Consider the following 27,894-nt stretch of genomic DNA (forward strand, 5'->3'; position numbering starts at 1 on the left):
AATAAAACAAATTAAGTCCCTAAAGAATATTGTTAATGTTTAGGCAACTTAAATGTCTGAACATAGCTCTATCTTCTCTAGAAAATAAAATTAAAAAATGCAGATTTCAAAGAACTTATAATTGTATTGTTGATGTTTGGAAACTGGAAATCATTTAGGGAAGGCAAAGAAAGAAATATTCTGAAAGATAAATTATTTATTTCCATACCTTGCTATAGAAATGATTTCTTATTTATGGCAGATAACATATTCTAAAGCCCAATTATATACCCAGGAGGTAAATTCTAGTGAAAGAACAACTCTGATTTTAGCAATGGAGCTGTCAATTTGTGAAAATAAACAACACAACAATATTATAATATTTAACTAAAAGTCAGAGATGACAAAATTGTACTTGTAAGAAATTGTTTAATTCTCTCATTTCTTCAGTTTTACTCACCTGACTGTAGTTTACTTGGTTTTGTTTAGCTAGCAGGATTTCTGGTGTGTCAGGCATGACATGAACCATGGTCTTATCTTTATTCCATGCTTCAGTGTATAAACGCTAAGAATACAGGAAGAGATTAGTATTACAATCCAGAACAAATTAATATCTCATTAAACAAGTACAACATAGAGCATACTATGTAAATTGTAAAAAATACAGCATGAATAAATGGTTACATATTTAATCAGGTAGAGATACCATTACTAAAAAGATAATTATCTGAGGAAATTTAACAATACTTAGAAAATTGCCACATTACTTAAGGATTATTAATGCTCAATGCACAGACATGTGAAAGAACAGATTAAAACGTATGCAGAATATCATGATGAAGTTGAGCCTTCCATTACATGGCCTAATAGTTTTGACTGAAATAAGCAGAGCACACCATTTGAAAATGCATCTTCTCTGAAATTTAGCATTACTTGTGATCGTTATATTTCTAGACCTGTTACCAGAGCTTAGGCAGAGACTGCTGACATGTTACCTAAACAAATCAAGACTCACCTTATTCATCGTCTCTGCATTCTGCTTGGCTAAGACCATCCCTAGAGAATCAGTGACGCTAGTGAACTTGATTGTGTCTGGAGGCTGACGGTATATTTTGTCACTCAAGATCTCTCCCGCCTTCTTGGCTTTTTCAACTTCCAAGGAACCAATTGGGACCCAACCAATGCCCTTTAACCATTCAAGGTCAGACTTGTAGCAGTTCTATCACAAAAAAAAACCCCAGAGGTAATTCTAAAAATAATAATACAATTTACAGAGTACATCTTTTCAAAGTTAAGTGAACTCACTATCAAATTTTAATTAAAATAAGTTCAAAATCCTGAATAAAATCTAAGAAAAAATAACTGCATTTCATCTACATTAAGGGTGAAATCATTATTGAATTTTCACAGAATGATAATTGATAAATAGCCCAAATTCTGGAATTACAGAATTTAATTTCTGTTAGTTAGTTATTTAATTTATTTAATTTATGTCAATTAGTTAGCATATACAGTTGGAGATCGGAGTTTCAGTTAGCCATGAAACTTAGAAATAAGTATTGAAAATTTGGCTCTAGTACATTGGTATGTTATGGCCTCATTCACCTATGTAAAATATCTAATACATTTCTCACCAAAAATTAAATTGCAAAGAGCTTACATCACTCTGGAGATCATAGGCCTTCTTAGCATGGATAACATCATTCTGGTCCGGCAGACAGGTCCACTGATGCAGATAGTGGCGGTAATCAATGTCACTGACCAGCTCCTGACATTTCTTGGCCAACACAATTCCCAGCATGTCCACTGGGCTACTGAAGTGTGTCTTGGTCTTCTCAAAGGCTTTCTTGTACTCCCTGTCACTCTGGATCTTGGCTACGTGCATTGACCACATCATCTTCGGATCATCCTCTATGTTACGGGCTCCAATATGATGGCCCAGCTGCTTGCGATAGCCTTCTTTGTACTTGTACTGAAATAGAAGTTAAGATACTATATAACACCTCTAAATACCAGTTACTCATATTAAGTATTTCTAATAATAAACCCTCTAAATTTCTCTATAATTTACAGTCAAAAAAACCTCACTGTCAAAGCAATTCTGGGGCTAATACCATGGATTCTTACATTAAACTTTATAGAGAATTGTGTTAGAACCATAAATAAAGGTTAGGTAAGTTTTTTTTTAAAAAAAACACTCTTCACTAATATTAACGAGAAATAACCCTCTCTTAATAAGGATCAAATATATTTAATAAACTATAATAATACACTTACTGTTAAGATTTAATTAAAGATACAGGTTTCTGAGTTGCTATAAAACTAACATGACAGCAGCGTTATACTCTCCTTATAACTTCTCAACATTTAATTATTACTATTAAGCCTTCAAACATACATAATAATTTGCTTCCAAAAATCTATTATTTGCGATCACATTTTAATTGATATGCCTTTTACAGAATCCAGCTGATAACTTTCAGGTTGCAGAGATCAGACATCAGCACACAAAGAAAAAAAAGCAGTTTCTTACATCACTGGCAATTTGCCTGGATGCTTTGGCAGCTTGAATGGGGATAGCATCGCTTCTCAAATCATAGCCTTTCTTTTTTTCTTCTTCCATGGCCTGTTTGTAGAGTTTCTAAGTGAAGAATTAAACAATGGGATTCATGTAAGTAAGTTCCATATATTGCATTCTATGCAAAACACACTGCTAGTAAGTACAGTATATTTTAAAAACTGTTGTAAGATTTGTTCTAACACAGCTTTATCTAACTTTCTTAACTCAAGTAGTTATCAGCAGCTGATACAAATTCATATAAAAGGAAAATCATAGTGAATGTATTTAGCAAACGATCTCTTTCTTTCAATACTTTAAATAACATAACATTGGTTACAATTTTAGAGATAAACTATTCTTTTAAACAAGTGGAGTAAAATCTACTTTTTAAAGCCACCTCCTGGTGATGTCAATTTATTTGCCTAAACTAACACTGAACAGTGGAATCACTGCTCTTCAGAATTGTGCTCTAAATTACCTTTTTGGTATTTCCAAAGTTGGAATTATTTTTGTGCCTTCCCAAGAGTATACACACTGGTGAAATGAGTCCCAGAAATTCACTGGAGACACACAACTTCTCATAAAATTTATTCTCAACAGTGCTCACTGTTGTATGTATGCACTACTGTACAAATATGTAAACAATGTTTTTAAAGTCACAATTTTGAGGATAAATATTGGGGGTTACTTAAAGAAACCCAGGGTATCATCTATATAAGTTTTATCAGAATACTGCTGATCCAGACACGAAACAGATCAGCTATGTTTGTAGAGCTAACGCACTCACCACACTGTAGTTTTGCATGTTCTGTTTTGCCAGTGTAATTTCAGGTGTGTCAGGCATTATGTGGATTTGTGTCTTGTCTTTATCCCAGGCCTCAGTATATAAACGCTGCAGGAGAAATAACATATGTTAAAGGGGGGAAAAAAACAGTAACTACTTGGAGTTCTCCTACAACATAAGAAGAATTACAGATCTGTACTCCAAGTCTAAAAAATCCTTATTCCTTATATAGCAATGAGATTTTATATTCACTTCTCTAGGTGCTTAATATTCAGGTTAAGAATTAGTAACCTAGAAGGAATGCTATAAAATTCTGTTAAAAAAAAAAAACAGTTAAAAAAAAAAGGCAGAGAATCAGACACACAGAGATCTAAACTCTAGGAACAAGGCCTGTTCAAAAAAGGAAATGTTTGTATTGACATAAATAGGATTGAGACCAGGGCCACAGATTCAGAAAAACTCTTACATTTTAAGTACTACAGGGAATTATTTGAAATACTGTTATGTCAAAGACTGCCCTAAAACAAGTACTTTATTAATTACTAGATTAGTAGATAAACTTGATAATTATTAGATTTATAAGGAAAATAGCTATATTAAAAATTAAATAAAAGTTAAGTAATACATTACTAGATGCACAGTAGAGCATGTGGAAAGCTTCACAACTGATAATTCCAATTTAACTTGGTAATTTAGAAGAACATATTAAATTCTCACTTGCTGAAAAATAAGTTACCTGTTGATATACTAAGAATGTAACTTATACTTTTAAAGCCTTGCCGTGCTGAAATCTCAACCACACATCTGTATTTCTAGTCCTGTTTCCAAGGCTTAGGCAGAGACTGCTGACATGTTACCTAAACAAATCAAGACTCACCTTATTCATCGTCTCTGCATTCTGCTTGGCTAAGACCATCCCTAGAGAATCAGTGACGCTAGTGAACTTGATTGTGTCTGGAGGCTGACGGTATATTTTGTCACTCAAGATCTCTCCCGCCTTCTTGGCTTTTTCAACTTCCAAGGAACCAATTGGGACCCAACCAATGCCCTTTAACCATTCAAGGTCAGACTTGTAGCAGTTCTATTACAAAATACAAAGACAGCTGTCTCATTAATATTGCCAGTTAAACATTTCATATATACCATGCACTTTAATGCTTGCTTTCTGGAAGGTGCCTTCCTCCTAGTTCAATCTGCAAAACACTCTCTGTTAGCAACCAAGATTCAGAACCCTATATCTGTCTTCAAGAGATATCACTCCCCCAAGAACATGTTGGGGAATGGGCAAAGAGTAATAGGATTAAAACAAAACCCTGAAGGTCAGTATAAGCTTTTCCTCTAACATTTGTTCACAGCAAAAAAATGGTCACCCACTAAGAACAGCAGGTCTGAATTTAAACCATTTTCTCCAAGAAAAAGAAATTCTCTCCACTAAAGTCACGCAACTAAAAAAAGGTCATACTAGGCAATTTCCTCTTTATGTTCACCTGATCTGTATAAAAAGGTATTAAGATTGTCTGTTATGAAGGATTATACGCAGCTAATTCAATGTTTGGCTAAGTGATTAGACTTATATAAACGTTCATTATATGCAAATGTCCTTACAAACAGATCCATTAACTTCTAAAAATATTATGCCCTTGCTTAGAATAGGTAAAAAAACCCACAATGTGAAAAACACTAAATGAAAGAGACAGCTCAAGCAGCTTCTATAGTTTATATTCCAAGGAAATTACAAACACTTTAGAACTCCAACATCTATCAGTGAGTACTCACATCACTCTGGAGATCATAGGCCTTCTTAGCATGGATAACATCATTCTGGTCCGGCAGACAGGTCCACTGATGCAGATAGTGGCGGTAATCAATGTCACTGACCAGCTCCTGACATTTCTTGGCCAACACAATTCCCAGCATGTCCACTGGGCTACTAAAGTGTGTCTTGGTCTTCTCAAAAGCTTTCTTGTACTCCCTGTCACTCTGGATCTTGGCTACGTGCATTGACCACATCATCTTCGGATCATCCTCTATGTTACGGGCTCCGATATGGTGGCCCAGCTGCTTGCGATAGCCTTCTTTGTACTTGTACTATAGGCAGAAAAAATGTTCAGTAAGCTTTAGTCAAGTTTTCTTTTTGATCCTAGCAGGACCTGTGGTAAAACCTCCAGACAACTTAGCATCTGAAACCACAGAGATTTTAGTGTGAGAAAGTATTCACCTGATGAAATGCAGTTTACTGTTAAAAAAAGAATTCATACAGCCTTATCTGACTGATATGGCTTTCACATTTACAAAGACACTACCTGTCCTACATATTAAAAGATCCTACTCAGTAAATGAGAGTAAAATAGTCTCCAAATTATGGCAGTGATATTAAAAGCCCAAAGTTCAATAAATATCGCCTATAAAAAGAACCAGTTAGTGACTGATTCTTCTCACTCTTGAATCACAGTTAGTGATTCAAGCATAAAATAGCATATAAACTTCTATTCAGTCTATTCAGGAAAAAAACCTGGAAGAACACTGAGACAGACCTGGAAGTTTAAACAAAGAAACGAAACACACATATATGGAAAACATTTTTATATTGATATCTAATACCAATAAAAAAAATGTACTTTTAAATTGCATTTATTTTTACACAAAAACTAAGTTTGGGTTTTCTCTTGTAATGTCCAGCTCAGCTGTGTAGCTGCAATGGCAGGGGAGTGCAGACTGGCAGTCCTGAGGCCACCACACCACGTCCAAAGTAGTGTCCAGCACGAGGGGGTGCTGCCACAACCCCAGGACAATGCCGCTTTCGATTGTGTCCAGCACCCAGCTCCAACAGCTACTCCCTCCACACCACCTACACATTCCCTCCACACCACTGCACACCCATAACATGCAGGGGCAGCTGCGGGAAGACCCTCCAGAACCAACTACAGGCCAGCTGAATGGCAATGACAGGTAAGGGCTGTGTTGCCTCCATTTGGCTGAGGATGCAAACCCTGGGCTTCAACTGCAAGCGCGAGGAAACTCTCTCAGAGGGTGTGCCGCCGAGGGTCCCCTGTACTCACATCACTTGCAATGTCTCTGGAAGCTTTAGCAGACTTGATAGGAATGGCATCTGCCCGCATGTCATAGCCCTTTTTCTTCTCCTCCTCCATCGCAAGCTTGTACAGTTTCTGAAAGAAAAACAAGCACTCCCCTCAAACAACACTTCTTCCCGGGCACAGCCGTGTCCAGGCACGGACACTGAAGCCAAACTCAACCACCTACCTCACTGAAGTTCACTTTGTTCTGCTGGGCTAGCAAAATACCAGGTGTATCCGGCATAATGTGAATGCTGGTTTTATCTTTCTCCCAGGCTGATGTGTACAAGCGCTGAAAAAACGGAGCACATACATGAGCAAATATGATCACACAAGCACCGGGCAACACAACCTCAAGGAGCTAACCGCCTCAGGGCACTGAAGCAAGGGGCCTCTACTTTGCACCGACTCAGAAACACCTTTTCTTCACACAAAACTTTCTAATGATTCACCTTTCCCCGCAACCCCCCCCCAACTCCAATGCATCCAGCTACTGCCCCAACCGCACAAAACTGAAATTGATCTAAACCGAGAAATACATATCCCTGACGCAAGAGGATGCAACATCCCCCTTGCAAAACCCAGGCCCTGGAAAGAGAGAACCCAGCGTCCTGGGAAATGCACGCGTTCCCTTCAGGCTGCAAACACAAGGATATCTCACTTGGTTCATAATCTCAGAGTTGTGCTTTGCCAGAACCATAGGCATCGAGTCAGGGATGCTGGTGAACTTGATGGTGTCCGGGTGCTGCCGATATTTCTTGTCACTCAGGATGAGGCTCGCCCTCTTATTCTTCTCATCGTCCAGCGAACCACTTGGGGACCAGCCAATGCCCCTCAGCCACAGAAGGTCAGACTTGTACACGTTCTGAAAGGACAGAGACACAAAGCAGCTCAGCAGCCTCCTTGCTCCATGCAGCCACTCCTCCTACCAAGGCAACCTCAGCCTACCTAAACACATTCCCCTGCATCAACCCACCAGCCACCACAAAAGGGGCTCCCACTAAGCTCAGCTCCCCACAGCCTGGCTCCTCATGACTACAGCACCACAAGCAGCCACAAAATCACCCACAAACCCTCCACCTCCATCTTCTTTGTCTGCCCAGGAAAGACCTGCCCCATTTGGAAATCCCCAGCTGGCAGAGGCATGGGAGGAGCCTTATACCTCATCACCCAACTCTCTTGACTCCGTTTTCTCACATGGCCTGCCTTTGCCCATTGCTGGTCCTCCAAAAGGGAATACTTGGCTGCCTTCCCCCTCCCCCGCCACACATAACTCTAGCCACCTCCCGCAGCTCTCCCCCAAGAATGCTCAAGGCAAGACAGGACTCTTCTGAGACCATAGAGCATGAACCCACACAAACTTCATCCCTGCCCATCCACGATACCAACTGGCAGCAAGACAGTACGGCCACAACACAATCCCAGTCTCACACAGTCAGCCTAGAATTATGCTCCTCATCTTGATGTTCTCTCCAACAATGGAAGAGAATACAAGAGAGGCTTCTGCTTTTCACACAGCCAGTAATGAAGAACTTACATCACTCTGAAGGTCGTACACCTTTCTGGCTTGTACAACATCGTTCTGGTCTGGCAGACAGGTCCACCGATGCAGAGGGTGCTTGTAATCAATGTCGCTGACCAGCTCCTGACATTTCTTGGCCAACACAATTCCCAGCATGTCCACTGGGCTACTAAAGTGTGTCTTGGTCTTCTCAAAGGCTTTCTTGTACTCCCTGTCACTCTGGATCTTGGCTACGTGCATTGACCACATCATCTTCGGATCATCCTCTATGTTACGGGCTCCAATATGGTGGCCCAGCTGCTTGCGATAGCCTTCTTTGTACTTGTACTGCAGGGTTGAAGAGGCTCAGTAAGTTTCAGGCCAGCCCTTCTCCCTTCTCATGCTATTCTGTAGCAGCAACTGTGAGCAAGGGGCCTGGCAAGATCACCACGCCAAGAAGCATCTAAGCGCAGCATATCCCTACTGTGTCCTACACCTCCCTCCCACCCCACGCCTACACTGGGACACAGGAGGCACACGGAGGGCCACACGGCAGCTCCAACCAAGCCAGCTCGGGATCCAGGAGCAATGCAGGTCAGCAGACAGGCTCTCCACTCAACCTGAGCACCCACACTGAGAAGACAGCTCTGCAGCTGGGAGGCAAAACTCAGGAAAACCACCAGACTGCTCCAGCAGTAACCTGGGCCTCATCCTGCACATCCCTGATTGCACCCACCCACACAGACCGCAGCAGCTGACACACTCCTCAGGATGTCTTATTCCCCCAGCCCAGTGTGTGTCCTCAGCTGCAGCCCTACAGCCACTGAGCTTGCGAAATGACAAGGGGAAACATGACAGTTTTTCAGTAACGTGCATTTTGAGAGCTTATGGGTGAAAATTTGAGACTAAGCAAACAAAGAAAACTTTGTGATTGCTGTGTACTACAGGCCTCCTAAGCAAGGAGAGGTGTTTGCAGAAGAGTTCTTTCTTCATCTGCAGGAAGCATCACATTCACAGGCCATGATCCCAATAGGGGATTTCAACCACCCAGACATCTGCTGAAAATGCAGTACAGCAAACTTCAAGCAGTCCAGGGAACTACTGGAGTACATGGAGGACAACTTCCTAGTGGATGTGATGGAGTGCTGACCAGAGGAGACGCACTGCTGGACCTGTTTCTCACTAATGAGGAAGACTTATTTAAGAGGTCAAGACTGGAGGTAGCTTGGGCTGCAGCAATCATGCCCTGGTAGATTTAATCTATCCTGAAGGGAACGGGACAGGTAAAAAGCTGAGTTAGTACTGTTAACATTAAAAAGACAAACTTTCAGCTGTTTAGGGTACTAGTGAGTGGGAACCCTTGGGAAACTGTCCCCAGAGATAAAGAAGTACATGAGAGCTGGGAGGTATTTAAAGGCATTTTTCTTTGGATGTAAAAACTCTCAATCTCAACATGCAGGAAGTCAGGCAGGGGAGGCAGGAGGCCAGGTTGGCTAAGTCAGGACCTCTTAGCCAGACTGAAACACAAAAGCAAAATGCGTAGGCAATGGAGGCAGTGATACACATCCTGGGGAGATTATAGGGATATGGCCTGGGAGTGCAGGGAGAGGATCAGAAGAGCCAAGGGACAGTTAGAGCTGAACTTGGCTAGGGACATAAAAAAAAGAATAACAAGAAGGGTTTCTTCAGGTACACAGGCCAAAAAGGATGATGAAAGAAACTGTACCCCCACAATGAGCAAAACAGGAGACCTTGCTACAACTGACTTGAAGAAGGCTGAGGTACTCAGCAATGTCTTTGCCTCTGTCTTCACTGCCAGGTGCTCTAGCCACATTGCCCAATTCACTGAATCCAAAGGCAGTGACTAGGAGAATGAAGTACTGGCCACTGTAGGAGAAGACCAGGTTTCAAGACCATCTAAGGAGTCTGAATGTGCACAGGTCCACGAGACCTCATGAGATGTATCCAGTGGTGCTGAGGGAACTAGTGGATGAAGTTGCAAGCCACTATCCATCATATCTGAGAAGTTATGGCAGACTGGTGAAGTTCCCGGTGACTGGAAAAGGGGACTCATCACCCCCATTTTAAAAATGGGAAAAAAGGAATAGATAGGGAACTACATGCCAGTCAGTCTCACCTCTGTCCCCAGCAAGATCATGGAGCAGACCCTCCTGGAAACTATGTGAAGGCACACAGAAAACAGTGAGGTTACTAGTGACAGCCAACATGGCTTCACTAAGGGCAAATAGTACCTGACAAATTTGGTGGCCTTCTACGACAGGGTTACAGCATGAGTAGATAAGGGAAAAGCAACTGACATCATCTACCAAGACTTTTGCAAAGCATTTGATACTGTCCCACACAACATCCTTGTCACTAAAATGGAGAGATGTGGATTTGACACGTGGACCACTCAGTGGATAAGGAATTGCCTGGATGATAGCACTCAGGAGAGTTGTGATGAATGGCTTGATGTCTGGGTAGAGACCAGTGATGAGTGGTGTTCCTCAGGGGTCCATACTGCGATGAGTATTATTTAACATCTTTGCTGGGGACACAGACAGTGTGATTGAATGCACCCTCAGAAAGTCTGTGGATGACACAAGGCTAAGTGTTGGGGCTGATACTCTAGAGGGAAGGAATGCCATCCAGGGGGACCTTGACAGGACTCAGAGGTGGGCCTGTGCAAACCACATGAAGTTCAACAAGGCCAAGTGCAGGGTCCTGCACCTGGGACGAGGCAACCCCAAACATGGATACTACATGCTGAGAAGGAGTGAATAGACAGCAATGCTGCAGGGAAGGACTTGGGAGTATTGGTGGATATAAAAATTAATATGAGCCAGCAATGTGTGCTTAGGCCATCAAGCCAATCGTATCCTGGGCTGCATCAAAAGAAATGTGGCTACCAGGTCCAGAGAGGAGATTCTCCCCTCTGCCCTGCTCTTCTGAGAACCCACATGGAGCACTACGTCCAGCTCTGGGGTTGCCAGCATAAGAAAAACATGGACCTGCTTGAGTGGGTCCAGAAAAGGCCCACGAGCATGATCAGAGAGCTGGAGCACCTCTCCAATGAAGGCAGGCTGAGAGAGTAAGGGTTGTTAAACCTAGAGGAGAAAAGGCTCTGTGGAGAACTTATAGCAGCCTTCCAATACCTAAAGGGGCCTACATGAAAGATAGGGAGGGAGACTATCAGGGAGTGTAGTGATGAGGGATAATGGTTTTAAACTAAAAGAGGGCAGATACAGATTAAATATTAGAAAGAAATTCATCCCTGTGAGGGTGGTGAGGCACTGGCACAGGCTGCCCAGAGCAGTTGCAGGTGCCCCATCCCTGGAAGTGCTCAGGACCAGGTTGGATGGGGCTTGGAGAAACCTGGTCTACCACAAGCTGACCCTGTCCATGGCTGAGGGATGGGAATTCAATGATCTTTAAGATCCATTCCAATTCAAACCATTCCGTGATTCTTGGTGCAATGACCTTTTTCCCTGCCTCTTTCTGAAATATCAAGTAAGACTGAGGAGACTGTGCCACCAAGGACTCCTGTGTACTTACATCACTTGCAATGTCTCTGGAAGCTTTAGCAGACTTGATAGGAATGGCATCTGCCCGCATGTCATAGCCCTTTTTCTTCTCCTCCTCCATCGCAAGCTTGTACAGTTTCTGAAAGAAAAACAAGCACTCCCCTCAAACAACACTTCTTCCCGGGCACAGCCGTGTCCAGGCACGGACACTGAAGCCAAACTCAACCACCTACCTCACTGAAGTTCACTTTGTTCTGCTGGGCTAGCAAAATACCAGGTGTATCCGGCATAATGTGAATGCTGGTTTTATCTTTCTCCCAGGCTGATGTGTACAAGCGCTGAAAAAACGGAGCACATACATGAGCAAATATGATCACACAAGCATCGGGCAACACAACCTCAAGGAGCTAACCGCCTCAGGGCACTGAAGCAAGGGGCCTCTACTTTGCACCGACTCAGAAACACCTTTTCTTCACACAAAACTTTCTAATGATTCACCTTTCCCCGCAACCCCCCCCCAACTCCAATGCATCCAGCTACTGCCCCAACCGCACAAAACTGAAATTGATCTAAACCGAGAAATACATATCCCTGACGCAAGAGGATGCAATATCCCCCTTGCAAAACCCAGGCCCTGGAAAGAGAGAACCCAGCGTCCTGGGAAATGCACGCGTTCCCTTCAGGCTGCAAACACAAGGATATCTCACTTGGTTCATAATCTCAGAGTTGTGCTTTGCCAGAACCATAGGCATCGAGTCAGGGATGCTGGTGAACTTGATGGTGTCCGGGTGCTGCCGATATTTCTTGTCACTCAGGATGAGGCTCGCCCTCTTATTCTTCTCATCGTCCAGCGAACCACTTGGGGACCAGCCAATGCCCCTCAGCCACAGAAGGTCAGACTTGTACACGTTCTGAAAGGACAGAGACACAAAGCAGCTCAGCAGCCTCCTTGCTCCATGCAGCCACTCCTCCTACCAAGGCAACCTCAGCCTACCTAAACACATTCCCCTGCATCAACCCACCAGCCACCACAAAAGGGGCTCCCACTAAGCTCAGCTCCCCACAGCCTGGCTCCTCATGACTACAGCACCACAAGCAGCCACAAAATCACCCACAAACCCTCCACCTCCATCTTCTTTGTCTGCCCAGGAAAGACCTGCCCCATTTGGAAATCCCCAGCTGGCAGAGGCATGGGAGGAGCCTTATACCTCATCACCTAACTCTCTTGACTCCGTTTTCTCACATGGCCTGCCTTTGCCCATTGCTGGTCCTCCAAAACGGAATACTTGGCTGCCTTCCCCCTCCCGTGCCACACATAACTCTAGCCACCTCCCGCAGCTCTCCCCCGAGAATGCTCAAGGCAAGAGAGTTCTCTTCTGTGACCATAGAGCATGAACCCACACAAACTTCATCCCTGCCCATTCACGACAAAATCTCAGCAAAAAAAAAAAAAGGCTCAATATCTAGAGCCTTTCTCGAACTGTAAAATGAGAAATTAAAGAGACCTGCATGAGAAAGCCTGGAATTAAAAAATCTTTTCAATATCAACACATCGGTAATTGTTTTAAGCTGAAAGAGGGCAGATATTTCAAATATATTAGGAAGAAATTCTTTACTGTGGCAATTGTGAAGCACTGGCACAGGCTGCCCAGAGCAGATGTGGGTGCCCCATCCCTGGCATTGCTCAAGGCCAGGCTGGATGGGGCTGGAGAAACTTGGGCTGATGGGTGGTGTCTTTGCTCAGGGCAGGGGATTGGAACTACAATATATTGAAGGTCCTCAACAATCAAAACTATTCTGTGATTCTATGATACAACAAGACAGTATAGTCAGAACACAGTTCCACAGAATCAGCCCAGAAGTATGTTCCCCACATGGATATTCTCCAACAACATTACAGAACACAAGAGAGGCTTCTGCTTTTCACACAGCCAGTAATGAACAACTTACATCACTCTGAAGGTCGTATACCCTCTTGGCTTGTACAACATCGTTCTGGTCCGGCAGACAGGTCCACCGATGCAGAGGGTGCTTGTAATCAATGTCGCTGACCAGCTCCTGACATTTCTTGGCCAACACAATTCCCAGCATGTCCACTGGGCTACTAAAGTGTGTCTTGGTCTTCTCAAAGGCTTTCTTGTACTCCCTGTCACTCTGGATCTTGGCTACGTGCATTGACCACATCATCTTCGGATCATCCTCTATGTTACGGGCTCCAATATGGTGGCCCAGCTGCTTGCGATAGCCTTCTTTGTACTTGTACTGCAGGGTTGAAGAGGCTCAGTAAGTTTCAGGCCAGCCCTTCTCCCTTCTCATGCTATTCTGTAGCAGCAACTGTGAGCAAGGGCTTTGCTAACAGGGCCTGGCAAGATCACCACGTCAAGAAGCATCTAAGCGCAGCATATCCCTACTGTGTCCTACACCTCCCTCCCACCCCACGCCTACACTGGGACACAGGAGGCACAATTGAGGGCCACACGGCAGCTCCAACCAAGCCAGCTCGGGATCCAGGAGCAATGCAGGTCAGCAGACAGGCTCTCCACACAACCTGAGCACCCACACTGAGAAGCCAGCTCTGCAGCTGGGAGGCAAAACTCAGGAAAACCACCAGACTGCTCCAGCAGTAACCTGGGCCTCATCCTGCACATCCCTGATTGCACCCACCCACACAGACCGCAGCAGCTGACACACTCCTCAGGATGTCTTATTCCCCCAGCCCAGTGTGTGTCCTCAGCTGCAGCCCTACAGCTGAGCTTGGGAAGTGAAAAGGGGAAACATGACAGTTTTTCCCTGCCTCTTAATGAAATGTCAGGTAAGACTGAGGTCAGATAGACCTCATCTCCTTACAGCAAGGGAACAAACCTGAACAAGGGAATCACATATAGGAGAGGAAAATTAGCTCCTGAAGGGCTAAGCCCTGATAAGATACTGCAGGGGACAGGAATGACCATTCTTCAGCAATAATAAATGCCCCTGTCTGGGTTTCTCTTGTAATGTCCAGCTCAGCTGTGTAGCTGCAATGGCAGGGGAGTGCAGACTGGCAGTCCTGAGGCCACCACACCGCGTCCAAAGTAGTGTCCAGCACGAGGAGGTGCTGCCACAACCCCAGGACAACGCCGCTTTCGATTGTGTCCAGCACCCAGCTCCAACAGCTACTCCCTCCACACCACCTACACATTCCCTCCACACCACTGCACACCCATAACATGCAGGGGCAGCTGCGGGAAGACCCTCCAGAACCAACTACAGGCCAGCTGAATGGCAATGACAGGTAAGGGCTGTGTTGCCTCCATTTGGCTGAGGATGCAAACCCTGGGCTTCAACTGCAAGCGCGAGGAAACTCTCTCAGAGGGTGTGCCGCCGAGGGTCCCCTGTACTCACATCACTTGCAATGTCTCTGGAAGCTTTAGCAGACTTGATAGGAATGGCATCTGCCCGCATGTCATAGCCCTTTTTCTTCTCCTCCTCCATCGCAAGCTTGTACAGTTTCTGAAAGAAAAACAAGCACTCCCCTCAAACAACACTTCTTCCCGGGCACAGCCGTGTCCAGGCACGGACACTGAAGCCAAACTCAACCACCTACCTCACTGAAGTTCACTTTGTTCTGCTGGGCTAGCAAAATACCAGGTGTATCCGGCATAATGTGAATGCTGGTTTTATCTTTCTCCCAGGCTGATGTGTACAAGCGCTGAAAAAACGGAGCACATACATGAGCAAATATGATCACACAAGCACCGGGCAACACAACCTCAAGGAGCTAACCGCCTCAGGGCACTGAAGCAAGGGGCCTCTACTTTGCACCGACTCAGAAACACCTTTTCTTCACACAAAACTTTCTAATGATTCACCTTTCCCCGCAACCCCCCCCCCAACTCCAATGCATCCAGCTACTGCCCCAACCGCACAAAACTGAAATTGATCTAAACCGAGAAATACATATCCCTGACGCAAGAGGATGCAATATCCCCCTTGCAAAACCCAGGCCCTGGAAAGAGAGAACCCAGCGTCCTGGGAAATGCACGCGTTCCCTTCAGGCTGCAAACACAAGGATATCTCACTTGGTTCATAATCTCAGAGTTGTGCTTTGCCAGAACCATAGGCATCGAGTCAGGGATGCTGGTGAACTTGATGGTGTCCGGGTGCTGCCGATACTTCTTGTCACTCAGGATGAGGCTCGCCCTCTTATTCTTCTCATCGTCCAGCGAACCACTTGGGGACCAGCCAATGCCCCTCAGCCACAGAAGGTCAGACTTGTACACGTTCTGAAAGGACAGAGACACAAAGCAGCTCAGCAGCCTCCTTGCTCCATGCAGCCACTCCTCCTACCAAGGCAACCTCAGCCTACCTAAACACATTCCCCTGCATCAACCCACCAGCCACCACAAAAGGGGCTCCCACTAAGCTCAGCTCCCCACAGCCTGGCTCCTCATGACTACAGCACCACAAGCAGCCACAAAATCACCCACAAACCCTCCACCTCCATCTTCTTTGTCTGCCCAGGAAAGACCTGCCCCATTTGGAAATCCCCAGCTGGCAGAGGCATGGGAGGAGCCTTATACCTCATCACCTAACTCTCTTGACTCCGTTTTCTCACATGGCCTGCCTTTGCCCATTGCTGGTCCTCCAAAACGGAATACTTGGCTGCCTTCCCCCTCCCGTGCCACACAACTCTAGCCACGTCCCGCAGCTCTCCCCCGAGAATGCTCAAGGCAAGAGAGTTCTCTTCTGTGACCATAGAGCATGAACCCACACAAACTTCATCCCTGACTGTTCACGACAAAATCTCAGCAAAAAAAAAAAAAGGCTCAATATCTAGAGCCTTTCTTGAACTGTAAAATGAGAAATTAAAGAGACCTGCATGAGAAAGCCTGGAATTAAAAAATCTTTTCAATATCAACACATCGGTAATTGTTTTAAGCTGAAAGAGGGCAGATATTTCAAATATATTAGGAAGAAATTCTTTACTGTGGCAATTGTGAAGCACTGGCACAGGCTGCCCAGAGCAGATGTGGGTGCCCCATCCCTGGCATTGCTCAAGGCCAGGCTGGATGGGGCTGGAGAAACTTGGGCTGATGGGTGGTGTCTTTGCTCAGGGCAGGGGATTGGAACTACAATATATTGAAGGTCCTCAACAATCAAAACTATTCTGTGATTCTATGATACAACAAGACAGTATAGTCAGAACACAGTTCCACAGAATCAGCCCAGAAGTATGTTCCCCACATGGATATTCTCCAACAACATTACAGAACACAAGAGAGGCTTCTGCTTTTCACACAGCCAGTAATGAACAACTTACATCACTCTGAAGGTCGTATACCCTCTTGGCTTGTACAACATCGTTCTGGTCCGGCAGACAGGTCCACCGATGCAGAGGGTGCTTGTAATCAATGTCGCTGACCAGCTCCTGACATTTCTTGGCCAACACAATTCCCAGCATGTCCACTGGGCTACTAAAGTGTGTCTTGGTCTTCTCAAAGGCTTTCTTGTACTCCCTGTCACTCTGGATCTTGGCTACGTGCATTGACCACATCATCTTCGGATCATCCTCTATGTTACGGGCTCCAATATGGTGGCCCAGCTGCTTGCGATAGCCTTCTTTGTACTTGTACTGCAGGGTTGAAGAGGCTCAGTAAGTTTCAGGCCAGCCCTTCTCCCTTCTCATGCTATTCTGTAGCAGCAGCTGTGAGCAAGGGCTTTGCTAACAGGGCCTGGCAAGATCACCACGTCAAGAAGCATCTAAGCGCAGCATATCCCTACTGTGTCCTACACCTCCCTCCCACCCCACGCCTACACTGGGACACAGGAGGCACAATTGAGGGCCACACGGCAGCTCCAACCAAGCCAGCTCAGGATCCAGGAGCAATGCAGGTCAGCAGACAGGCTCTCCACACAACCTGAGCACCCACACTGAGAAGCCAGCTCTGCAGCTGGGAGGCAAAACTCAGGAAAACCACCAGACTGCTCCAGCAGTAACCTGGGCCTCATCCTGCACATCCCTGATTGCACCCACCCACACAGACCGCAGCAGCTGACACACTCCTCAGGATGTCTTATTCCCCCAGCCCAGTGTGTGTCCTCAGCTGCAGCCCTACAGCTGAGCTTGGGAAGTGAAAAGGGGAAACATGACAGTTTTTCCCTGCCTCTTAATGAAATGTCAGGTAAGACTGAGGTCAGATAGACCTCATCTCCTTACAGCAAGGGAACAAACCTGAACAAGGGAATCACATATAGGAGAGGAAAATTAGCTCCTGAAGGGCTAAGCCCTGATAAGATACTGCAGGGGACAGGAATGACCATTCTTCAGCAATAATAAATGCCCCTGTTGTACCATAAAACTGGCTTTGGGTTTCTCTTGTAATGTCCAGCTCAGCTGTGTAGCTGCAATGGCAGGGGAGTGCAGACTGGCAGTCCTGAGGCCACCACACCGCGTCCAAAGTAGTGTCCAGCACGAGGGGGTGCTGCCACAACCCCAGGACAACGCCGCTTTCGATTGTGTCCAGCACCCAGCTCCAACAGCTACTCCCTCCACACCACCTACACATTCCCTCCACACCACTGCACACCCATAACATGCAGGGGCAGCTGCGGGAAGACCCTCCAGAACCAACTACAGGCCAGCTGAATGGCAATGACAGGTAAGGGCTGTGTTGCCTCCATTTGGCTGAGGATGCAAACCCTGGGCTTCAACTGCAAGCGCGAGGAAACTCTCTCAGAGGGTGTGCCGCCGAGGGTCCCCTGTACTCACATCACTTGCAATGTCTCTGGAAGCTTTAGCAGACTTGATAGGAATGGCATCTGCCCGCATGTCATAGCCCTTTTTCTTCTCCTCCTCCATCGCAAGCTTGTACAGTTTCTGAAAGAAAAACAAGCACTCCCCTCAAACAACACTTCTTCCCGGGCACAGCCGTGTCCAGGCACGGACACTGAAGCCAAACTCAACCACCTACCTCACTGAAGTTCACTTTGTTCTGCTGGGCTAGCAAAATACCAGGTGTATCCGGCATAATGTGAATGCTGGTTTTATCTTTCTCCCAGGCTGATGTGTACAAGCGCTGAAAAAACGGAGCACATACATGAGCAAATATGATCACACAAGCACCGGGCAACACAACCTCAAGGAGCTAACCGCCTCAGGGCACTGAAGCAAGGGGCCTCTACTTTGCACCGACTCAGAAACACCTTTTCTTCACACAAAACTTTCTAATGATTCACCTTTCCCCGCAACCCCCCCCCCAACTCCAATGCATCCAGCTACTGCCCCAACCGCACAAAACTGAAATTGATCTAAACCGAGAAATACATATCCCTGACGCAAGAGGATGCAACATCCCCCTTGCAAAACCCAGGCCCTGGAAAGAGAGAACCCAGCGTCCTGGGAAATGCACGCGTTCCCTTCAGGCTGCAAACACAAGGATATCTCACTTGGTTCATAATCTCAGAGTTGTGCTTTGCCAGAACCATAGGCATCGAGTCAGGGATGCTGGTGAACTTGATGGTGTCCGGGTGCTGCCGATATTTCTTGTCACTCAGGATGAGGCTCGCCCTCTTATTCTTCTCATCGTCCAGCGAACCACTTGGGGACCAGCCAATGCCCCTCAGCCACAGAAGGTCAGACTTGTACACGTTCTGAAAGGACAGAGACACAAAGCAGCTCAGCAGCCTCCTTGCTCCATGCAGCCACTCCTCCTACCAAGGCAACCTCAGCCTACCTAAACACATTCCCCTGCATCAACCCACCAGCCACCACAAAAGGGGCTCCCACTAAGCTCAGCTCCCCACAGCCTGGCTCCTCATGACTACAGCACCACAAGCAGCCACAAAATCACCCACAAACCCTCCACCTCCATCTTCTTTGTCTGCCCAGGAAAGACCTGCCCCATTTGGAAATCCCCAGCTGGCAGAGGCATGGGAGGAGCCTTATACCTCATCACCTAACTCTCTTGACTCCGTTTTCTCACATGGCCTGCCTTTGCCCATTGCTGGTCCTCCAAAAGGGAATACTTGGCTGCCTTCCCCCTCCCCCGCCACACATAACTCTAGCCACCTCCCGCAGCTCTCCCCCAAGAATGCTCAAGGCAAGACAGGACTCTTCTGAGACCATAGAGCATGAACCCACACAAACTTCATCCCTGCCCATCCACGATACCAACTGGCAGCAAGACAGTACGGCCACAACACAATCCCAGTCTCACACAGTCAGCCTAGAATTATGCTCCTCATCTTGATGTTCTCTCCAACAATGGAAGAGAATACAAGAGAGGCTTCTGCTTTTCACACAGCCAGTAATGAACAACTTACATCACTCTGAAGGTCGTATACCCTCTTGGCTTGTACAACATCGTTCTGGTCCGGCAGACAGGTCCACCGATGCAGAGGGTGCTTGTAATCAATGTCGCTGACCAGCTCCTGACATTTCTTGGCCAACACAATTCCCAGCATGTCCACTGGGCTACTAAAGTGTGTCTTGGTCTTCTCAAAGGCTTTCTTGTACTCCCTGTCACTCTGGATCTTGGCTACGTGCATTGACCACATCATCTTCGGATCATCCTCTATGTTACGGGCTCCGATATGGCGACCAAGCTGCTTTCGGTATGCAGTTTTGTACTGGTACTAATTGAATACATAAACAATCATTATCACCTCTTTCTAACTGCAGTTTACATTTATTTGTATTTAATATAGTGGTTAATATTTCAATATCTACTATATTTGAATTATTTCTTTGTTTTTCCAAGATATTTATTGTTTCTATAAAAATATACTAAGATCTTCTGTATGTGAAATATGGTTATATACCATTATATTGTATGTGATTGTACTTAATCTAATTAACTTTACATTATTAAGGATTACAGAACCTTTGGAGGGCTGCAATATAAGTCTGTTAAAATTTTAGACCTCTCCTGGTTCTAAATATAAATATCTTTATCCCGAAGTGTGTACCAGCTGTATGCCCCACTATTATTTTATCCCTGTAAAACTTACTTCACTAGCTATATCTCTGGATGCCTTTGCTGACTTGAGGGGTATAGCATCTGGAGGAAGATCATAGCCTTTCCTTTTTAACTCTTCATATCCTAACTTGTAAAGTTTCTGTTGGAGAAAGATTCAAAGTAATTATTGCAAATAAAGCACTGTAGAGAGTTTTTCAATACTTAAAACTTTCCTCCCCTCTACTACTGAAAGTAAAGCATGAGATTCCAAACAGTTTCATTCACCAATATAATTTCCCAAGCTTGTTTTTTAATAGTGTGTATTTTTAATAAGGTGTATTTTGTAACTGATAATGTAAAATATTTAAAAATTACTATCTGTATGTTTTCTGATTAACTCATTCAGAGATCACAATTTTCTTTTACTTAATATATTAATTTGAATGGTTCATAGAGTCCTCAAAGCGGTGAATAATACAACCCCACAATTCTCTCCATCCCAATTTCAATTGCAATTATTTTTTGTCATCTTGAGTTCTTATGATAGAGCTGTTAACATCTCTTTACATTTGCATGTAGTCTGTATGGGTTTCATTATAACCAGGAATTTAATGTAAATTACATTAATCCTATGTAACTCTAAAGAGGCAGTTCAATATAATCAGACATTTAAACAGGAATGACAGGCTTACCAAAAAGTACTGAACACATATCTACAATATTAATGTATTCAGTAGGGATGAAAGAGAAAACTGCTAACTTGTATTGAATATTTTCTTAGTATTTATTATATTCTAGCAACGCCAATTCCACTTTATATTTTAACAATTCCACTTGGGCTTCCCAGTGCGTTACAATTTTCACAGGAATAGATCACAGTTGTGCTTACAGCTGTTAGAATTGCAGAATTACTTTATTGCTTTTTAAAGTAAAAGCACAACAGGTAATTCCAAATTCCATAAAATAAGCATCGTAGAGACACACTTACATCACTTGTGTTAATTAAGTTTGATTTAGCCAGCAAAATTTCAGGAGTATCAGGCATGATGTGAACCTGAGTCTTGTCCTTGTTCCAAGCTTCTCTATACAGTATCTGAAAAGAGGCAAAAATACCTTGTCTGATAAAAGGTTCACGTACACAGCAGTAAATTCAATTCACCTTTTCTCTGCAATAGCAAAGCAAAGATGTACTATGCAAGCGTGAGTGATGTAAACAATGCAAGGTATTAAAACCAAATAATACAACAGCTTCTTACTGAAATACCACCTTTTTTTCTCTTCACATCCATGGAACATCAAGGAAACAGCGTCATGACAATACATTTACATACTACATAGTAAGGGTCTTATTTGCAGTTATTACTGAGTAAGTTATACAGTACTAAAGATCTTAATCTTCTGAACAAGGCTTATTGAACAGTAAGGCACTGATTTAAAACATCTGATATTTGTATATTTTAACCACATGTTCTGATACAGAGATCTTTTTAACAAATGTATACTAAGGTATTCATTTATTGAAACACATGTTCTGTCTCTAGGGGCAACTTACATCACTTCTATTTTTAGCATTAGATTTTGCTAAAACAATATCCATGGCATCTGGGATACTTGTGAACTTAATAGTATCTGGGTGCTGCCGGTACTTCTTTTCACTCAGTATTTCAGAAGCTTTCTTGTTCTTTTCAGATTCCAAAGATCCCAGTGGACTCCATCCAAGACCTCTAAGCCATAGTAGATCTGACTTATACTGATTCTGTTCAGGAGAAAAATCAAAACCATATAAGATTATTTCCCTGTTCATATATTAAATCGTATTAAAAGACTAACTGGTATTTTAGCTTCAATCTGATCTATACTGACATCAAAAGACAGTTATTAAAGATACTTTCCAATAAGCAGTAAATATCTTTTTAAAAAGAAGTAATTTAAATACAGAGAAAGCTTACATCACTCTGTAGTTCGTAGACCCTCTTTGCCTGGGTGACATCAACCTGGTCTGGCAGACAAGTCCAGCGGTGTGGCACTTGTTTGTAGTCTACATCACTAACCAGTTCCTGACATTTCTTAGCCAGAAGGAAGCCTAACATATCCACAGGCATATTAAACTTTGTCTTCCACTTCTCAAAATCTTTCTTGTACTCCCTTTCACTCTGCATCTTAGCTACTTGCATAGACCACAACATCTTAGGATCATCTTGTAAGCTGCGGAATCCAATGTGATGTCCCTGCTGCTTGCGGTAACCTTCTTTGTACTTGTACTAAAATTATAAAAATTGCATTATTGAAATCACAGTAAAAAACAGACAACGATAAAATATGTAAGCAACATATCAGTATATTCTCTCAGTCAATGTCTTAGTGTCGTTACCAACTAAATAAGCAACTTGTTGCAGCATCTCAAGTTTGAGTAGTCCCTTGATCAATGTGTATCACTTGGTGTCAGTGAATGCTCTCCTTGGGAATGAACAGAGTCCCTGGAGAGGAGGAGTGCGTGGCTATAAGAATGGTCTCCTGTGCCATTGCATTCATATAGTCACACTGTTCAGAACTCCCAAAGGCTGACACACTGAAATATTTTGATGAATAAAATAATCAGCAATGAACAATGCAGACGCTTAAGCACTGAAAACATTTCCTAATGGTTAATAAAATCTCTTCTATAAATACAGAAGTTGTATTCATACAAAATTATAACAGCAATTCATGTATCACGCGTCTATTTCAGAGTTGTGAAGAGGACTTCTCAGTATAAGCACTGGATCAGCTAATTGAACCAAATTTACTGCTGCTCTGAAAATGTAACATCCAAAAAAGCAGACATCTCCTATCTTTGTGTGACTATCCACTTCACGGATAGACCACAATCTTTGGAATTGTCAAGATACTAGAGCAATCCTTCTTAACTGACAGGAATAGATGTGGAAAGACTTTTGTAAGCAATTTTGCTTTTTACTCCAAGATACACCTTAGCAGAGAGGTGTATCTCAATCTAATGCAACTCTGTAAGTTACAGCAACTAGATAAAGTGTATGTCATAGTGAATTAGAAATGTCGCTTACATCACTTGCAATGTCTCTTGAAGCTTTGGCAGCTTTCACAGACATGGCTTCAGGTGTGAGGTCATAGCCTTTCTTTATCATTTCTTCCCAGCCAAGTTTGTATAGTTTCTAAAATGGAAAACATTATTGATTAAAAAGTCTTAGCAATATGTAAGTAACCTTCCATTTAGATATGCTAATGACCCATAATACCAAATTCTGGTCACCTCGCAGGCTTCAGTTACGAGAGAAGGGCTACTAGAATGGGAACTGAAAACTGAGAAACTGATAAGCAAGGAAAGCAGGTCTTCCAAGTCTTAGGTTAGTGGCTAAATAGTTTTCCTTTACTGCAGCAGCTTCCTACCATAACTTATCTTGGGGATATGAAACATATTTGGGGAATTTCAAATATATACACCTGGGATAACTGAAAACTTTTCAGTTGGTTTAACAAAATTTTAATTAATAAGGCTCTAATGTAGCCATTTAATAGTCAATTCAGTTTGTGCACAGTTGATTTTAAGTACCAGCACTTGCAAGTCAAAGATTTGCCTCTGAGCAATCGTGCAAAGCAAAACCCAAGTATTTTATGCTGGCACAATTGTCACTTTCTCATATTTGAAAGCTGACAGAAAAGGTCCAATCAGTGCACGTGTTTCTTTTCCCATATGTTAAGTTAAAAATATACACAGCAAACTTGTAATTTTATAGTAAGGAACTTTTAACATCATTTCTATGGTAAGCATAGAGTATGGACCACACACATACAGATTTCAAAACCAGGACTTATATTTCCCATACACTATAATGTAATTTAGGTGGTTATTTTGCTAGCCTGAAGATAGTACTTATTACTACTCTGAAAATGTTACTCACACAAAAATTCTTGTCTCTGTTCTATATTCCCCATTCTGTTTCTTCTAACTGACACAAATTGATTAGTTATTTTGAAAAAGGAGGCACCTTAAAATTTGAAGAAAGTAGATATTAATTTAAAATGTAATAGGAAGTATTAAAGAACTCTACCTGACTGTAGTTCGCCTTGTTCTGTTTTGCCTGTAGAATATCTGGTGTATCTGGCATCACATGAACCTGAATTTTATCCTTCTCCCAAGCTTGAGTATAAGCACGCTATTGAAAAAAGTAACATGAGATCTGTTAATAGAAATGACAAAAGATGGCTCTTTTGGTGTTTTCACCTTTCCATTTGCACACTTTGGATATGGATGGGTAAAAAGATGAAGGTGTTGACTGAGATTTATTTTACTATGTAATGGCCTAATCCAGAATCAGATTAATTAGGATCCAGTCCTGCTTCTAATGAATCCAATTATAAAGGGCTAGTAATTTGTATATAAGAATGAGAAGGATAGAGGTTGGAGAGGTAGCAATGAGATAAATGAGAAAAGATTTATTTAATCAATGCTATTTATCAGTAACTGAGTGTTTCATTAAGAAAAGAAATTAAAAAAGAGGAACCTGTAAGTGACAGTTGTTTTTCCCAGGGAAACACTGCTACATAAAGGTGGTGACAGAGACTTATAGACTGTTTATTGAAATGGATTATATGAAATGTCTGCCTAATTTTCCCTATAAGTACTCACTTTGTTCATTACATTTGCGTTTTGCTTTGCAAGGACCATGTCCATGGAATCATTCTCTTTTGTAAAGGGGAACATGCTGGGATGTTGGCGGTATTTCCTATCACTTGCAATTTCTGTGGCTTTCTTAGATTTCTCCACATCCAGAGAACCAGCAGGACTCCAACCAATACCCTTGAACCACTCATTGTAATCCTGCTTGTACTCATTCTGCCGAACAGAATACAAAAGGAAAGATTACAATTTACAAATGTCTCATACAAAAGAATTCTGCTGTTTCCAAAACACAGTCATAATGAAAAAACAGGGAAAAAAGTCACAGCTGTGAATGTCAGAAATAAAACAGAAACTTACATCACTTTGTATCTGATTCATGTTTCTGCACAGTTCTAAATTCATTGCATCTGGTAGAAGTATGTATTGATGGATCAGTCGTTTGTAGTTAGTATTGGTTACACGATCTTGTGCCTCCTTAGCTGCCACGATGCTGAGTGCATCAGAAGGTGTTTGGTAATGTGTCTTGCTCATTTCATAAGCTTTCTTGTATTCACGATCAGACTGCATCTTAGCCACTTGCATATAATGGACAAGTTTGGGATCATCCTGAAGGCTGCGGAAGCCTACAAGTTTTCCCTTGTCTTGTTCATAACCTAATTTGTATTTATACTGTAAAGAAAACAGAGATGGAGACTTTTAATTCTACTTCATTTGTTTAATAAGCAGTATCTATCTTCTAAGGAACACACACACACACGCAACCCCCCCCCCCCCAACTTATATTAAAATAAGATTTTTATATTGTTAAGAAAACATCACAAAGCATATAGAGGTGGTAGCTTTGTCCGCTTACTCTTAGGGTGCACTCTAAGGCAAAACAAATGCCTAGCATCCCTTTTAAAAGCAGTACATTTAAAACACTTTCTTAATAAATGAAATTTCCTTACAATAGTTTATTCTGCTCCTGCATAAGGTTCCATGTAACCTGGGGTTCAATTGCCTTCTAATTTAATATTAAATGATACAATGCAAATATGAAACACACTGACAGGAAGCACAAGGCAAAGGAACACATAAGACCTGGTTCACTGAAGACAGTTTTTTGGAAAAAGTGCACTTTTATCTTTTTTCACACTATAGTTTAGAGATAGCTTATCTTAGAGCTAGTATGGGTATCACAAACACTAGAACCAAGGTACATTAACCCACATAGCTCTGTTACTATCCCTATCCTTTCTCCAATATTTTGCTTAGGTAACTATTTCCATGGTAGTCTGCACCATACTCAAAATACTTGAGTTCATATTTGAAGACTAACCACAACATCAAAGATTTAATCATCACTTCCATTAGGTTCACTTGTTCAAATGATTAAAAAAATTCAAGACACTCCCCAAGATCTTTTGTATTTTTTTGTTTAATAAAACCAATAGTTCAAATTCTTAATGTCTTCCTCAATCTCTAATCAACCATGGACAACGAACTACACAGACCAAGTATCAATTCCTTCACTGCTTACTGCTGGGAGAGAACTCCAAACAGAAGTATCTTCCCCTAAGACTTAGAGCAGTGGCAGAGCAAATTGACTTTGCAGTGGCTGCAACATCCCATAGGTTATCAAAAAAAAAAAAAAAAAAAAAAAAAAAAAAAAAAAGGTGGGCTAAACATGTCCTTAGGCACTAACTTCACCCCTCTCAGGCTGGATTTGCCCCTGCTGTAGCAAATCCCTCATCACTACTGATACACAAAGGATATCAGAACAGTCCTGATTACAGGAGTTTGTATTTTCTGCACCAAGAAATTTAATGAGACTTTCAGCAAAGGAATATTTTCAAATATTTCTAAGAATGATCTCTGACATTCTGTCTAAACTACAAATATACAGCATACATTCATAAAGTATCCAAGCACCATTGCATTGAGAAAAGAACTGCCTTTTTTCTCCACTAACAGTCCCTCATATATTTTTGTACCTTTCTAATGAAGAAATTGCTATTTATCCCTGCTAGAATATAGATCAATGTCAGAATTATTTATGAGCAAGAGAATATATATATTTGGCATATAAAATTGAATTGTGTCAAGAAATTGGTGTTCTGCAATATCTGAAATTGATTATTTATTCTTTCAAGAACTTACATCACTCGCAATATCCCTAGAAGCTTTGGCAGCTTTAATAGGAATAGCATCAGCTCTGAGATCATATCCTTTCTTCCTAGATTCTTCAAATGAAAGTCTGTACATTTTCTGTGAAAAGAAATAAAAGAAACATCCTTTAAAAAAGTAAACCACAAAATTAACTTCAATCCTAGTATTCATACATCAATGCAGCTGGACTGCACTATAATCAGTAACAATAACCTATAACAAAAGAGCAAGAAATTGCAATAAATTTGTTTCCCACATGCATAAACATCGGTGAAAAGTTACATCTATAAGGATATCAGCTTTTTAGAAAAAGAGCTAAATAGATCTATTTATGTGCACATTAAATATGTGTGCAATTACAAACAATGTTTTATTTAGCATATGCAGATTAAACCAGCTACTGAAAAACTGCCTATAATACCATCTCTTACCAAAAAAATAGGTTCAGTCTGCAAGAATTATGAAACCAGTACAAAACTCTGTGCATGGGGAAATAGATTAACAAATACAGTAACAAACATGGATAGTACTCAAACTACTATTTTGTTAGTAACTATTATATTTTAATGACCTACATGATGAATTCATGATCTGACTCTAAATACTATGGCTCTTTACTGGCAACTTTTGGTATTTAATTTTGGGGAGGAAAGCAGGGAAAAGGAAAATGAATAGCTTTTTTATGAAATTACTACAGGTTAGCAAAGTGAGAATTAGGGAGACTTTTGTAAGTTGTCATCTCACTTATT

The 27,894-nt window shown here is 42.6% G+C and overlaps 1 protein-coding gene across 1 annotated transcript in view; it reads right to left on the reverse strand.

The window, feature by feature from the left end:
• The window catches only part of NEB (nebulin), a 131,201-nt gene that overhangs the window by 71,542 nt on the left and 31,765 nt on the right, over positions 1–27,894 (reverse strand). The window contains exons 34-61 of the mRNA XM_056349161.1: positions 27,137–27,244; positions 25,355–25,666; positions 25,004–25,210; positions 24,426–24,530; positions 23,421–23,528; positions 22,308–22,619; positions 21,911–22,114; positions 21,347–21,451; positions 20,411–20,518; positions 19,724–20,035; positions 18,848–19,051; positions 18,373–18,477; positions 18,171–18,278; positions 16,722–17,033; positions 15,481–15,684; positions 15,006–15,110; positions 14,804–14,911; positions 7,935–8,246; positions 7,059–7,262; positions 6,585–6,689; positions 6,383–6,490; positions 5,100–5,411; positions 4,201–4,404; positions 3,327–3,431; positions 2,513–2,620; positions 1,640–1,951; positions 995–1,198; positions 440–544 (exon numbers count right to left, since the gene is read on the reverse strand). Coding sequence (XP_056205136.1) covers positions 440–544; positions 995–1,198; positions 1,640–1,951; positions 2,513–2,620; positions 3,327–3,431; positions 4,201–4,404; positions 5,100–5,411; positions 6,383–6,490; positions 6,585–6,689; positions 7,059–7,262; positions 7,935–8,246; positions 14,804–14,911; positions 15,006–15,110; positions 15,481–15,684; positions 16,722–17,033; positions 18,171–18,278; positions 18,373–18,477; positions 18,848–19,051; positions 19,724–20,035; positions 20,411–20,518; positions 21,347–21,451; positions 21,911–22,114; positions 22,308–22,619; positions 23,421–23,528; positions 24,426–24,530; positions 25,004–25,210; positions 25,355–25,666; positions 27,137–27,244 — 5,106 coding nt within the window. The remainder of the gene's footprint in view (positions 1–439; positions 545–994; positions 1,199–1,639; positions 1,952–2,512; positions 2,621–3,326; positions 3,432–4,200; positions 4,405–5,099; positions 5,412–6,382; positions 6,491–6,584; positions 6,690–7,058; positions 7,263–7,934; positions 8,247–14,803; positions 14,912–15,005; positions 15,111–15,480; positions 15,685–16,721; positions 17,034–18,170; positions 18,279–18,372; positions 18,478–18,847; positions 19,052–19,723; positions 20,036–20,410; positions 20,519–21,346; positions 21,452–21,910; positions 22,115–22,307; positions 22,620–23,420; positions 23,529–24,425; positions 24,531–25,003; positions 25,211–25,354; positions 25,667–27,136; positions 27,245–27,894) is intronic.

This window comes from Falco biarmicus, chromosome 8 (assembly GCF_023638135.1).
Source record: "Falco biarmicus isolate bFalBia1 chromosome 8, bFalBia1.pri, whole genome shotgun sequence".
Classification (NCBI taxonomy): domain Eukaryota; kingdom Metazoa; phylum Chordata; class Aves; order Falconiformes; family Falconidae; genus Falco; species Falco biarmicus.